The 15,432-nt window shown below is 41.2% G+C and overlaps 1 protein-coding gene across 1 annotated transcript in view; it reads left to right on the top strand.

Moving 5' to 3' along the window:
* GNS (glucosamine (N-acetyl)-6-sulfatase) overlaps positions 1-10,118 on the top strand; it is a 31,797-nt gene extending 21,679 nt beyond the window's left edge. The window contains exons 9-14 of the mRNA XM_075600347.1: positions 282-385; positions 1,686-1,787; positions 2,096-2,203; positions 3,126-3,236; positions 3,356-3,516; positions 6,875-10,118. Coding sequence (XP_075456462.1) covers positions 282-385; positions 1,686-1,787; positions 2,096-2,203; positions 3,126-3,236; positions 3,356-3,516; positions 6,875-6,953 — 665 coding nt within the window. The 3' untranslated portion in view covers positions 6,954-10,118. The remainder of the gene's footprint in view (positions 1-281; positions 386-1,685; positions 1,788-2,095; positions 2,204-3,125; positions 3,237-3,355; positions 3,517-6,874) is intronic.
* Positions 10,119-15,432: the final 5,314 nt, after the last annotated feature.

The following is a 15,432-nucleotide window of genomic DNA, read 5'->3' as shown; positions in this document are numbered from 1 at the left end:
GACACTTCACTAGGGTAAAATTTCTCGAGTATTCAGTGCCACGATTGAGTTACAAGATGATTAAAGTGCATGCAATGAGTCACATTAGTGTTGGGCTACTTCATATTTATAAGCGGATTACTGGTAGCAACCCGTTTTACCCTCTATCGTCATTTTGCTTGTTTACCTGAAATGTGATCTGTCCTTAAGCACTGTACATTAAAACTGGCATATCATTTTTATATGAAATGAGTTTATTAACCAAACAATGTAAGACTTTTTGCATAATTTTTGTGTTGCAGGACAGTTCTCTCTGCCTATAGACAAACGTCAGCTGTATGAGTTTGATATCAAAGTCCCACTGCTTGTTCGGGGACCTGGAATCAAACCTAACCAGACAACGGAGGTAATCCACAGAGACCAGGGGCCGGATAATGTTGGCAGGAGAAACTTGCTTTTAATAATAATTGTTTTGTACTGTGTAGCGCTGACAGTGTAAGTAGCACTGCACATAGAATTTTTTTGCAGGCACGGGTCCCTGCCATAGAGCTTACAATCCTATTTTTTGGTACCTGAGGCACAGGGAGATAGTTACTTGCACAAGGTCATTAGATGCTGGCACAGGGATTTGAACCCGGCTCCCCTGCTTCAAACTCGCTGCCATTTTGGAGTAATCTGTTATTGGATTGGGCAATACACACAACTCCCGATGCTTTTTACCAGAAATAGATGTTACACTATTGGTATAACAAAGGCTCCAACTAAACTATTAGGATGGTTAGTTGGACACCGTTAAAGATGTTCCCTCAACTCCTCTGAAGAAATGCCACAGCCCCTGCTCCCCATCTACGTCTTCCAAATGAATCTATCGGGTCCTTTATTCCCAGGCGTTTTGCACGATGCATTCACTGGCCCATAAATAGGTTGATTTTAATGTATGGAACATTGAAAGCTTAAAGGGAAGTCTTTGAGCCCTTTACCAAAACCTTTCTACAGTCTGTTATTCTTCCATTGCAGCAGTATCTGACAATCCTTGTGCTGCTTTGCTAAAATAATTGTAACATGAGTGTACACAGATTTAATGTAACTGGCTGCTCTCTAATTTTATATACAGTAACTTAAATCTAAACGAATATGCAAACATGGTAGGCTGATAGGTTACATAACTAATGACGTGTGCTATTGTGTCCAACTTTAACGCGCCAATCCCTTCATAATAAAAGTAAATAAATGTACCGGGAAAAAAGTCGCTTTTTCACCATTGCAACGTTTTTTGGAGCAATGTTCGTTTTCTATTTGAAATGGTTAGAAAAACATTTCTCCACAGCCACTCCTACTGGCTTAAATACCGTGGCACTGTCCTACACTGTAATGTGTTAAACATTCTCAATCCCTTGTATTTAAAAGGCAAAAATAAATATGTTTTCATTACCTTTTTTGTTATTTATATTGTAAATCAATGGGATGATTTTCCCTTTTAATTTGGAAAACAAAACAAAATGTTATCCCTGCCAAAGTGATGTAGACAGTATGGTTTATGTAGACAGTATGGTTTATGCTTGGCTCCAATCAGTCGGTGTGTTCCAATAATGTTCCAATAGTCCTATTTATGCCTAGAGCTGAAAAGAGGGTAAAGGCTTTTTTTAGATAGCAAAAATCATTAAACTTCTGTACTAATAAATACTTTATTTTCCTTTCCTTTCTAGTCACTTGTTGCAAACATTGATCTAGGTCCAACTATTCTGGATATTGCTGGCTTTGATCTGAATAAGACCCAGATGGACGGGATGTCGTTCTTACCAATTTTGGCAAGTTCAAACGCTTACAAGCAAATTCTAAATAAGTAAAACATGAGTGTGATGTACAAATCCTGTTTTTGTGTTGCGATGCATAGTTTTTAGTAACCCTTATGGACATATCTATATCCATCTTGGATGTTCCGTATTACAGTACTCCTAGTAGACTGCATGCTATAAAGTCTAGTTTCTGGGCCTGTAAAGACCCAACAACACTATATTGGGCTTATTCATCAAAACGACTTAATCATCAATCCGGGTCAGTGATCTGGAACGTAGTTGTAAGAAAAGCCTGATCATTTTACCTTTTTGTATTACAGAGAAATGACAAAATTGCAACCTGGCGGACAGATGTTTTGGTTGAATACCAAGGGGAAGGTCAGAACAGCGCCGATCCAACCTGCCCCGCGCTAGGTCCCGGTGTCTCTGTAAGAAATGACAATCTTTTTAATTGCTTTTCTGAAAACAAAATGTAATTTCTGTGCTGCTTCTGTAGAAGACAGGTTTCCACAGATTATTTTGGAGAGGACGACCGCTACCATTTTTTTTTAGCCACCGGTCTTCTTTTGGGGGCCAACTAATCCCCTAATCCCCGGGCAACGCCAGTCCTCAAGAGGCACCAACAGGTCAGGTTTTCAGGATATCCCTGCTTCAGCACAGGTGGTGCAGTCAAAGACACTGATTGAGCCACCTGTGCTGAAGCAGGGATGTCCTGAACACCTGACCTGTTGGTGGCTCTTGAGGATTGGAGTTGGCCACCTCTGCTCTAGATGCTTCATTGTTTTGACATAGGTTTGCTATAAAATTGTGGTATGACTAAATGGCTTTAACTCCTTGGGACCCACCATCCATTTCTACTGAACAAACCAACTAAGCCAAAAGAAATGGTGTTGAAAGTTATAGTTTCTAAAAGTAGACAAAATTACCATTTATACAGTGTGTTATATGGCTTGGCCAGATAAAATTTGCATTGCCATATTAGATACTGCAGTGCAAAGCTTAAAAGGAATGTATTTTTTTTTGTCATGTATCCAGATATCCCAACGGGGTAATCGCCTATTGAAAGCAGTTTATTTAGAAAAATAGTGTGTGGTTTAACATGATATGCTACACAAAGGCACACAGAAACCATTGGTTAAGTCTTTAAATGTGGAAATTCCCTGGTTCGTAGAAATGGAAAATACCTTTGCAGTGAAAGAGAGTTCTATTGGGTTCCCAATCTTTAAAAGATCAAGGTTTTATCTTTATGCTAACGTCGAGAAACGTTTCCAGGTGCCCCGGTGTATGACCGGTACAATGCATGTTCGCTATTCATGGTAGCAGTGTCTCTACATTTTCTCATTTTTATAGCATTGTTTCCCTGACTGTGTTTGTGAAGATGCGTACAATAACACATACGCTTGTGTGAGGACCATTGCGGCAGCGTATGACTTGCAGTATTGTGAGTTTGATGATGCAGAGGTAAGGATAGTTGTTACGTATTGAAACACCTGTACGTTTATGCCACCTCTGCAGCTGTGTATTTATGCATATACAACGTGCTGATCTGCTTTTGGTCTTTTTGCTGTATGCAACTGCAGGTGTTTGTGGAGGTGTATAATCTAACTGCAGATCCCAACCAGCTGACTAACATCGCTAAAACCATCGACAAGGAGATCCTGGAGAAGATGAACCATCGCCTCATGATGCTCCAGTCCTGTTCTGGAGCATCGTGTCACACACCTGGGGTGTTTGATCCAAGGTAAGTCATTGATATTGGTTCTAATAGAGCAATAAAGCAACCCATGCAAGTTGTATACAGTGAATAGATGATTACTAGTGTCTGATGCCTAACTCGAGGGTGCTCAACTCCAGTCCTCAAGCCCCCCTCCCCACCAGGTCAGGTTTTCAGGATATCCCTGCTTCAGCACAAATGGCTCAATCAGATGCTCAGTTGAAGATTGAGCCTCTGATTGTGCGACCTGTGCTGAAGCTGGGATATCCTGAAAACCTGACCTGTTGGAGGGACTGGAAGACTGCAGTTGAGCACCCCACGTCTAACTAATGTAGATCAGATACCAGTATTACATAGTTGCATATACCGGTAATTACATAGTAGATGAGGTTGAAAAAAGACTTATCCATCAAGTTCAACCTATGCTACATTTAGACGACAGATACTTTATCCTATATCTATACTTACAGTATATTGATCCAGAGGAAGGCAAACAAAAAACCCCAGTGACATATCATCCAATGATATCTCATAAGGGGAAAAATAATAAATTCTTTCCTGACTCCAAGAATTGGCAACCGGATTACTCCCTGGATCAACATCCTTCCCATGTTTACTTATTAGTTATATCCCTGTATACCTTTCCCTTTCTAAAAAGATGTCCAACGTTTTTTTTTTTTTTTTTTTTTTTTTTTTTAAACATTCTGCCATCACAGTCTATGTAGTATTATGTTTGGAAAGTTATTGGCCAAACTGCATAAAACTGATTTTAATGTTTGAGGGAACGGGAATGCTATCCAGTGCAAAATGGGTCAAGAACATACGGTGACTCTAGTAATCACTTTAATCTCTTAGACCAGGGGTGTGCAATCTTTCCCTGCTGCGCCCTCCTGCCTGCTTCCCTCCCTGCTCGTGGCCCCCCACCCCCCTTACCTTGTCTCCGGGTTTCGGCGTCAAATGATGCTGCAGGGTCATGTGACGTCATGTGACGTCACGTTGCTATGGCAACGTGATGTCCTGTGACCCCGCTGCGTCATTTGACGTCGCGTCGCCATGGCAATGCGTCGCCGAAGACAAGGTAAGTTGAGTTGCAGAGGCCTCACGCGATCCCCCGACATTAATTTAAATGCCTTGGGGGAAGAGCGCTGGGCATCTGCAACCGCCGCGCCCCCCCCTCCCCCCCCGCCGAAAACTCTTGCGCCCTCTTCCCCCCAGTATGCACACCGCTGTATTAGACTATACATCACCTATCCTATTGCTTGTGTATATTTGGATTCTTATCAGAAATACAATATTGGACCTTTTGAAAAGAAAGGAAAAAACCACATTTGGTTTGTCCTGTATGAGTTCGCTAGACTGCCGATTCTTTTTGTTAATATTCTAGGATGCTAGTTAATGGAATGAATCCTGCAGGGGTTCTTCTGTGATAGTAATGTTTGCAGGGGAACGTGAGGTCATCAGATACTCCTCCCCTTTTCTTAATATCCTAAATATTTCCAACGCCTCTACTTTTTGTTAATTTTCGGTCACCCGCTTTCCTTCCCACAGTGTGTACATTTCCTAAAGGAGTAGATTAGTAGTAAGAATGGTCTTTGAGCATTTGAGATACAATAGGGGAGCCCCTGCTGCTGCCACGTAGTGATAGTGAGCGGTGCTCTTGGGCAATATTATATATAAGAGGCTGATAGAAAAGTAACCCAAGTGTAGCACTCAGGCTCACCCTCTGGTGATAAATGTAGTAGTTAAAACGTAATCTTTATTATGCAACAACAAGTTAAAATAATGGGTGTTAAAACGACAGGCTGAAGGTGTACACTGGATCCAAATCCGATAGCCGTATTGGCTCAAGATCCTAAAGTAAATAGTGTGTCAATAGACCATTGCTAATACTACACTAGATAACAGTCCTTGTAAAGGATCTGTAGGTTGGTGGAGACCTGCAGAGAATTCTCGCGAGCAAGATATCATGTACTGTAAATCAATTTAGCAGACAGACTGATGAACCAAAATGTGATAAATAAGACGGTTTGATTTACTGTAGCCGGTATGATTCCTGTGGTACCCAGTTTATAATATATTGGGTGTACCACAGTTCAACCAGCAAATATAATGTTTGATCAAGGCTTATCTGGGTCCTCCAAATGTGACTGTTAATAATGATGTAGGTAAATCCGCACCATTACTATAGCTGACATGACCTCAAATAACCTTTCAAGGAGTGTGCAGCAATGATCTAGGTAGATCTGTATGATACCTAGACCATCTTTACTAGATATAGCTGCTTATTACATGCCGAGGTGAATAGTGTGGACCGATAGTAGTATATAAGATCCTTTGGATTTAAACCCCTGAGCATTAATAAGCATGTGGCTAGCTCTGCAGCCACAACAGTGGATTTAACCTCAAGTAACCTTGGGGTTAAATCATGCTCAGAGAGTGTCCTCTATTCACCCTGTGTGGTTAGAGGTGATGAAGTATAGGTTCTTTTAATATTAGGAGAACCATACACTTATAAATCGTTGGTCAGCTGAGTGGAAATTGATCACAGATGAGGCCTATATACTTTGTAAACATTATCAAAACATACATTTTTTTTTTTTTAAACACACACACAACACCCCTGTGAGTTCAAAACACAGCCCCACCACATCATACAGTAAAGATGTCAAAAAGGAGTGCTACTAGGTTTGTGACCATGTATAAACAAAAGACAGAGAACCTCAATGCTACATCCAACATGACAAATCATGAGAAAAAATGATACGTATTTAACTATAAGTGAGGGTCGCAGTGTCATTCTTTGGTCAAACCATGTGTAAGCTTGCAGACCACATCAAGGTGTACTTTTTCTGCAAGTCCTAACACCGTCTCTGCTAATGTTTTTTTGTTTTTGTTTGTTTTTGTTTTTTTAAACCCCTCCAATAGAGGAAGAAGTCTTATTAGACTGGTCATTCACAGCTGCATCTCATACTTTTTATGGGTATTTTCAGTGGTCTCCAAAGTGGTAAAACTCCCATTCAGGTCAGTGGGAGTTTTAGCCGATCGTGTTGTGATCGGACACTCTGAAGCTTATTGAGTAAGTGATCTTCTCTTTAGGCTGGGTTTTCTTTTTGGATCGTGCTCTTCTGTTTCCTGCATTTATTGTATGTACAGTAATGTGTGTTTGGGGATGTGTTCCATAGATGCTTGTCTGTGTAAACAGAAATATACATGGATGCATAGTTACATATAAAGAACCTAGACTTCTCTGTGTAATTAGTCTATAGGATGTCATGTCTGTATAGACCCCTAATCTTAACATCTGGGGTGCACACCAGACAATATATTTTGCTTTACTCCCTTGTGATGTGAAGATCAATAAACACAACGTTCTCTGTCTTTTTAGATACCGGTTTGATCCCTGGTTGATGTTTACAGATCAAGGTGAACGGGCCCACATATTTAGCAGAAAGTCTTTGAAGTAACACACATCACTGTGAAGCTTTCAGTCGTCCTATTCCTCTCTCCTGTGAAGCCCATTGAGCTGGTCTGTTTTCTGCTGACTGCCGGCTTTGGAGACTTCTAAAGAACAGCTTGTTTTTATCATTTTTGTTGCAGGATCTAATTGATGGTTTTCTGCCTCTGTGAAATATGTGAATTTAAACACAGTGGCTGGTTGCCACATTTTTGCTAGGGCAGGATTGATCTATAATCTGTCAACACAAATTTTGTGATTGGTGTCCCCACAAGACCAAAGAGTCTGAGTACATTTATATCTGCATATCCCCCTCGTGGATAAGGGGAAGTTTCCCAGCTCTACGTGTAATGCCTACCTGTTTTACCAATCGTAAAAACAACTAACCCCGGTCTATTCAGAGAAGGCTGTGTTGATAACCGTTTTTGGTTCCATCTTAATGGTGTATTTATATGTACTAATAATCTATGGCTCTTAATCAAAATTATTTTTATAATAATTAGAACTATTTTTGTTAAATAAACCAATCAACGCAAAAATGGGATCAAATGTCATCAGGTTTCTGAAAATCAAAAAAAAGATACATTTTACAGCCTTCCCTGGTTGTAAAGTTGGTTTCAATTCCTTTTATTTCACGAACCATGATGGGAATTCAAATTTAGAATGAGATTTGTGTTTTTTTGTTTTGAAGAAATTATATTCTACTGTGAAGATTAATATTTATTATGCATCTCATATTCACTTACATCAAGCATCAGTGTCCGTAGCGGCTTTAAAATCTTATCCCTTACACTGCTGGTTCTTGGCACTTTTTGGCATTTTCTCATCCTATTTTAGAGCTGTTTTCAGTCACCGATGGTTTAGAACTGTCTGTTCGATAAATGAAAATGATTTCTGCGAGATTAAGTTGTGGTTAAGAGACCCATGACACGACCTCTGCCTTTACAGAACACCAGAAACCCAAACCCTGCACGCGATCTTTGGGTTTTGTATAACTCCTTGCCAACAGATTTGTTTGCACCTTGGACATATTAACTTTTAGGTAATGGTTCTTCACTATTAGGCCTGTGTTCTGGCTTTGGGTGTCTTATGACATTGCACCACTTAGTAAGAAATGGGCCTTCATGTTCTTTGAATGAACCCAGATACACATGTGGAAGTGAATTCAATATTGGCAGGCTTAGAATGAAACCTATGCGGATTTGGATCTGAAAATGAATATGCAATGTAACTGGTTAGATTGGCTCATTGTCAGTCAGCCCGTGAGCTCTGGATAACTGCACTAACTTTCTATCAAATGGACACAATTTCTCCTCATTAGATACTGGCCCATTCTGCTGTACATCCCAAAGTGAGCACTTTTTAAAATCGTAATAGGGGTGACGGTTTGCTTTTTGAAATTCTCAAACAAAGAAATCACCCACTAGAGTAAACAACAAAAGACCGTATATGTTGTGCCATACAGGTATGTGAGCACCTTTTTATCTTGCACAGTGCACACACTTTAAAAAAAATTGTGTAGCAGTCATATGTGATGCATTAATAAAGCCAAAACTTGGCTGGCTCACCACAAATTCACGTTCGTACAAGCTGGCTCCCTGTGTTCACTCATCACAACTGATATCTGCTTGAAAGATGATTGATTGCTTGTAAAATCACTAAATCGTGGTAATTCTACTTCTGAAAGTTTGTTCAATGTGCTGCAGGCTGCCTCTCCGCAACAAAAAAAGTGTTACTGTTTGTTTTTCATTACTTCCCCTTCACTTTGTGCTGTTGTACGTTTCTCTGCACAACCGCAAATAAGTTTTTCGTTAATGTGATTTATGTTTGGTTTTGTTTTCTTGTCGGTATATGGTACGATTTTGAAATGCTGACGTTGATTTTGTTAATATTTTATTTTATTTTTAAAGATGATTAGATGGATGTAGGTTATGTATGACGGAATCAGGAAGTTGTTTTTTTTTTTTATGTGTAACATCTCATTAAATTTTCCAAATACCTAAAACTGCTCTCAATGACCTGCACAACTGGTTGGATCTGTCTCTTGTAATCTAGAGCCCCACGAGCATCTTAAATTCGACACGTTTTACGTGCGAACGTCCTCCTGCATTGCACAGTAAGTCTGTAGTTGTCGTTTCAAGGGTTAATTTACCTGAACATACATGCCCATGGTCAGCCAGACCAGTTCAAAACAGATACAATGAGCCTCTGTAACTGGTGAGGTACCCTGTCTGGTGCCACGCCAATGGGTGTAAACCATTTCCCCATGAGAAATTGGTTTGAATTGGGTGACCTCTAAAAGATGCAGGGCCACAGTCAACTTAAGACAGTAAAGTGTGAGATTTATTTAAAATATTTTTATTGGTCCTAAATGGGGCAACACCTTTAAAAGCATTGGTCTGTGCTAAAATAATAATTGCACAACATTTAAAGGAGCAATCCACTCTAATCTGCCTTTTTTTTTTTTTTTAATAACCTGATTGGTGGTACTGCAGAGCTGAACCGCAATAGTTTCAGCTCTGGTGACCCCACGGTTCCAGAGATTCTCACTGGTGAAGTTGCCGGTATTACTTACTGTTTTCATAGAGGATTTTAAATGGCTATCCAATTGGAAGCCACAACCAATGATATTGCTCATGCTTTTTGGCAGCCATTTTGTTTCCTATGAGGGAGATTTAGGCCCGGTCACTTCACTGATGAAACCTTGATAAACTTGGGTAGCTCACCACAAATCATTTTCATATAAGCTGGCACCTCCTGTTCCCAAGAAAATTGTGGGGTGGGAAGGTTCCCGGAGCTGAAAATATTACCTTTTTGGGCTCAGGGGACCCCAAAAATAAAATAGACATTTCTGCCCCATTCCTGGCAGAGGTCTGCAGGGCATACAGCACCTCGGAAACAAAGGGATTCATATACTGGAGACAGTCGCCGGACGAGCAGCAAAGTCTAAGTGATTTGCACTGGTAATTTACAGCTGCTAAAAGCAGATTTTAGATTGAATATGAAGCGTTTTTCTTTTTGTATGAATTGTCATTACATGGTGTGTGCAAACAGCAGACATTGTGTAACCTGCTGAGGCTTTGTGCCCTTTAATTCAGCCATCATATTTAGGAAGTGTCCTTTAGATTACCCTGTTCACTGCTGCACTTTTGAATAAATTAAAATTATTTCTGTTGTCACACTTGTGGTTTTTGTTTCCTGTAGTGGCTGGCGTTCGTATATATTTCAAAGTGAACTATATCATTTGCTAGTTTTTTTTTCTCTCTCGCATCTAAACACATATAAAAGGTTTCCTGCTGCTTTTCAATTACTGTGCTGTCCCATAATGTAGCTTAGAAGCATTCACATTATCTTTCATAGTAATGGCTCTACATCTTAAAACAGAAAACAAAATATGTATTTGTTCAAGACAATGGCTATGGCCTGGGGAAGGAGACCATGTTATAGCATGCACAGTGGCTAATAAGGTTTCTGTTCATTTGGGCACTCTTATTTTTTTTTTTTTAATGCTAATTTTACCTGCACGCTCCAGTTTTTTTTTTTTTTTTGGTTTCCTTTTCCATCAATGGCGGTTACTCAAGATGAATACAAATTTCTATTTATTACTATATATTGCAGCCTTGCATATTTTTAGAGGGGGCAAATAACATTTTTTGTTTCCTGTGCACAATAATATATTTGAAATACTGCAGATATGTATGAGCAAATACATAGTGTAAGTGTATACCTGTGTACACTCTTATAACCCACAGGTTGTTCAAACTTCCCTCCAGAGTAGCCACAGTGATTATGTTGCCAAAGGATACAAGACCGCATAGAAAAAAATTAGCTTAAATTTGTTTCAAATTAAAAAAATATATATAGCTACACACAATACACCTACAGTATGTAGCAGAAAACTTTTAATCATAAAAGCAACTTAATAATATGGCACTTAAACACAGTGCTTTGGATAAAACACCCCTCTCTCCCTTGGGCTTACCGCTTACTCTCTCTAACCTCTTCATTTGGCCTTCAACAGTGGACTGCAGCCAGCACCCAGCAGGATGGCCACTACCTAGACCTGGCTTTCACTAAACTTTTCTCTCTGATTTCTCAATTTCCCCCTTTCCTCTCTCTCTGACCATCACCTCATCTTTTCTCTCTCGCTTCTCCCCTTCTCCATCTCATCCTTGTTTCTGCAGAGACCTGTGCTCTAACCTACCAGCCTTTGATTCCACTTTACGCTCCTCCCTCAGCTCTGCTCCAGACCCTGACAACCTGGTCAGGAACTACAACTCTGCCTTATCCTCCTTTCTTGATGTACATGCCCCACTTTCTCTCTGCCGTTCTCGCCCTTCTAACCCCAGACCCTGGCTAAATTCCCACACGCGCATGCTACATTCCTGCACTAATTTCTCTGTCCGCCTCTGGAGGAAGTCTCACACTTTTGCAGACTACCTTCACTACAAATTTATGCTGTCCTGTTTCAACTCTGCCCTCTCTCAGGCTAAACAAACCTACTTTTCTTCACTAATCAACACGCACAAGTCTAAGCCACGCTGACTCCTCTCTGTCTTTGACTCCCTACTCGGACCACCCTCAGCTGCCTCTTTTTCTTCCTCCTCCATCTCACCTCAGGACTTTGCTGACTATTTTAAGGAAAAGGTGGAATCCATATGTCAGAACATCCCCTCTGTTTCCTCCTCCCATCCTACACCGCTTCCTCCTCCTGCCTTCCTTGACTCTTTTTTTTCCACTGTCACAGAGGAGGATGTGTCACTGTTGATCGCCTCTTCTCCCCCTACCACTTGCCCTCTTGACCCCATTCCCTCCCATCTCCTAAAACCTCTTGCTCCTATTATAATCCCTATGCTAACACAGATTTTTAACTCCTCCCTCTACTCTGGTACCTTTCCCTCCTCCTTCAAACATGCAACAGTCATACCATTACTCAAAAACACCAAGCTGTCTTTCTAACTATTGACCTGTCTCCCTCCTGCCTTTTGCCTCTAAACTCCTTGAATGTCTTGTATTCTCTCGCCTGCTCCATTTTTCTCAATACCTATTCTCTCCTAAACCCTCTACAATCTGGCTTCCACACTGCTCATTCCACTGAAACAACCCTCACTAAAATAATGACCTCCATGCTGCCAAAGACCGAGGTCATTACACTCTGCTCATATTACTCGACCTCTCTGCAAAATTTGATACCGTGGACCACCCTCTCCTTCACATTCTTCATACTCTTGTATTTTTGTAACAAAGCTCTATCCTGGATGGATCTCCTCTTACCTATCCCATCGTACTTTCAGTGTCTTTTCTGCGAACACCTCTTCCCCTATCGATCTCTCTGTGGGTACCCAAGGGCTCTGTCCTGGGACCTCTTCTCTGTACACACTCTCTCTAGGTGACCTAATCACATCTATTGGGTTCATATATCACCTCTATGCTGACTAGACACAAATTTACTTTTCACCCCTGACCTTACACCTGCTATACAGACCAAAGACCCTCTGCCGATTTAAACTCAACATGTCAAAAACAGAGCTCCTCATATTTCTTCCCAAACCTGGCCCCACTACCTCCTTCCACATTACTGTTGGAAGTTCTGTCATACACCAAGTAGCACAAGCACACTGCTTAGGGGTCACACTCAACTCCTCACACATTCTCAATGTATCTAATACATGTTGCTTTTTACCTCTGCAATATTACAAAGATACGCTCTTTCCTCTGTTGCGCGACTGCTAAAACTTTAACACAGGCCCTCATTCTCTCCCGTCTCGATTACTGTAACCTCCTGCTGTCCAGCCTGCCTGCCTCTCACACCTACAATCTATCCTAAACGCTGCTGCCAGAATCACTCGACTCTTTCCTAAATCTGTCTCGGCGTCTCCCCTGCTGAAATCCCTTTCCTGGTTTTCTATCAAATCCCACATCTCACACTCAATTCGCCTCCTCACTGCTAAAGCTTTACACTCTTCTGTCCCTCCTTACATCTCAGCCCTAATGTCTCGTTATGCACCATCCCGACACTTGCGTTCCGCTCAAGGATGTCTTTTTTTTCTACCCCCTTTGTATCTAAAGCCCTCTCCCGCCTTAAACCTTTCTCACTGACTGCCCCGCACCTCTGGAATGCCGTTCCCCTCAATACCCAACTAGCACCCTCTATCCACCTTTTAAGACCCACCTTAAAACACACCTGCTTAACAAAGCATATGAGTAACTCTGTGGCTAATACTATACACCTCATACATAAAGCTTGGCTCCTTGCAGATGCACTTAGCAGAATGCGCTCCTACAGTCTCTGTACGTTCTTCCTACCTACCAGTAGAGTACCAAGATTGTAAGATCTTTGGAGCAGGGACTCCTCTTCCTAAATGTTATTTTTTATGTCTGAAGCATTTATTCCCATGATCTGTTATTTGTATGATTGTCACGTGTATTACTACTGTGAAGCGCTATGTACATTAATGGCGCTACATAAATAAAGACATACATAAAGCACATCTGGTGGTGTCTCAACTGGCTCTATGGGGCAGGTCTCAGACGATTGATTTGCGAAACACGTAGAGCAGGGCCTAAACCAGTGTTTCCCAACAGGTCAGGTCTTAAGGATATCCCTGCCCCAGCACAGGTGGGTCAGTCAGCGGCTCAGTCATTTTGACTGAGCCACCTGTGCTGGAGCAGGGATATCCTTAAGACCTGACCTGTTGGGGTTCCCTGAGGACTGGAGTTGGGAAACACTGGCTTAAACTATGGTGTACTCTCAGCCCAGATGGTCCCATACTGATATGAAACCGTTTGACAACACCTGGCTGTGCAACAATTTGAGAGAGACATCCACATTCCTGAAGCGCTTTTGTTTTTTATATATACAAACATAAACAAAGAAGCTCCAATGCACATCTAATATAGCAAATTATTTAGGTCATTTTTATGTTTTTTCTTATAAGTGTACCAGGGTATTCCTTCTGGCCACTGGGGGCATTTACACACCTCCTCTGAAAGCTGCAGTTCAGTCTATATCCTGCATGTGTGTTTTTTTTAATAAATCAGTTCTGTAGTAAGAAATAATACTTTTAGCATTTTCTGTTTTAAAAAAAACAACTTTGAAAGACCAATTTTCTTGTATTCTATTTTAACAAGCATTTGCTAAGGCACTGCCCCTTCATGTCCTGTCACAAACCCAGGCACACCCCTTTGTCAGCACTGCCCTCCCTCTCTCTAAACGTGCACTAGCATCTGGTCACATGATCTTCCTCATAGTACATTCAAGGAAGCTGGAGAAAAGGGATCAGCCTGCATGCATAGCAGCTCGGATAGGCGATTTCAAACTTATTACAGTGTTTATTCCATTCATTGCACGTGTATATAATGTAAAATTGTAATAATTCCATTTATAGCAAACGTGTATATGTGAATATTATTTAGATGTATATGTATGTTACTGAAATGTGGAGTGAGTGTGTAGGTAAATACACACAATACACTTCCACTGCATATATATATATATATATATATATATATATATATATTATATATATATTATATATTATATATGTATGTATATGTGAAGTTATGTGAGTAAAAAAGTGACAAAAACCCTCCATAGCAAGGCAAATAGCAAATGGAAATATTACTGTATGCTCATTTGTATGTATATATATATTTATATACACACACACTTCAAATACGGATAGTGATTCACGTAAATGATATATATATTCACTTTCTGGGAGTATAAGAGTGACTGTCCTGTTGTTCCTTTTTTTGTATCCATCATTGAATGGTATGCACCCTCTCTTTACGTTTATTTTATACTAGCTGAGAGACCCGGCGTTGCCCGGGATGTAATATTCCCGCTCCTCTCTCTCTCCTCACCCCTCCCCCTCTCTCTGTTTGTCCCCCATTCACATCAATCCAGTTCCCCCCCTCCCTCCTTTACAGCTTCATGCAGTGTGTGTGCGTCCGTCATTGTGTGTGCGTCAGTCAGTCAGTGTGTGTGCGCGCGCGTCAGTGAGTCTGACGCAGAAACACAAACACACACACAGACTGACTGACGCACACACACACACAGTCAGTGTGTGCGTGTGTGTGTGCCTCAGTCAGTGTGTGCGTGCGGCAGTCAGTCAGTCAGTGTGTGTGTGGGGGTGTGGGGGTGTGCGCGCGCGCGCGCGTCAGTAAGTGTGTGTGTGTCAGTCAGTGTGTGTGTGTCAGTCAGTGTGTGTCAGTCAGTCAGTGTGTGTGTGTGTGTGTGTGTCAGTGTCAGTGTCAGTGTGTGTGTGTGTGTGTGTCAGTGTATGTGTGTGTGTGTGTGTGTGTGTCAGTGTGTGTGTGTGTGTACCATTCATTGTGTGTGTGCGCGCGCGCGTCTGTGTGGGTGTGGGGGTGTGCGCGCGTGCGTCAGTCAGTGTGTGTGTGTGTGTGTGTGTGTCAGTCAGTGTTTGTGTGTGTGTGTGTGTGTGTGTCAGTGTGTGTGTCAGTGTGTGTGTTTGTTTGTGTCA

Source organism: Ascaphus truei, chromosome 5 (assembly GCF_040206685.1).
Source record: "Ascaphus truei isolate aAscTru1 chromosome 5, aAscTru1.hap1, whole genome shotgun sequence".
NCBI lineage: Eukaryota > Metazoa > Chordata > Amphibia > Anura > Ascaphidae > Ascaphus > Ascaphus truei.
Note: the sequence above shows the minus strand (reverse complement) of the source record. Positions and strands in the feature narration are given on the sequence as shown.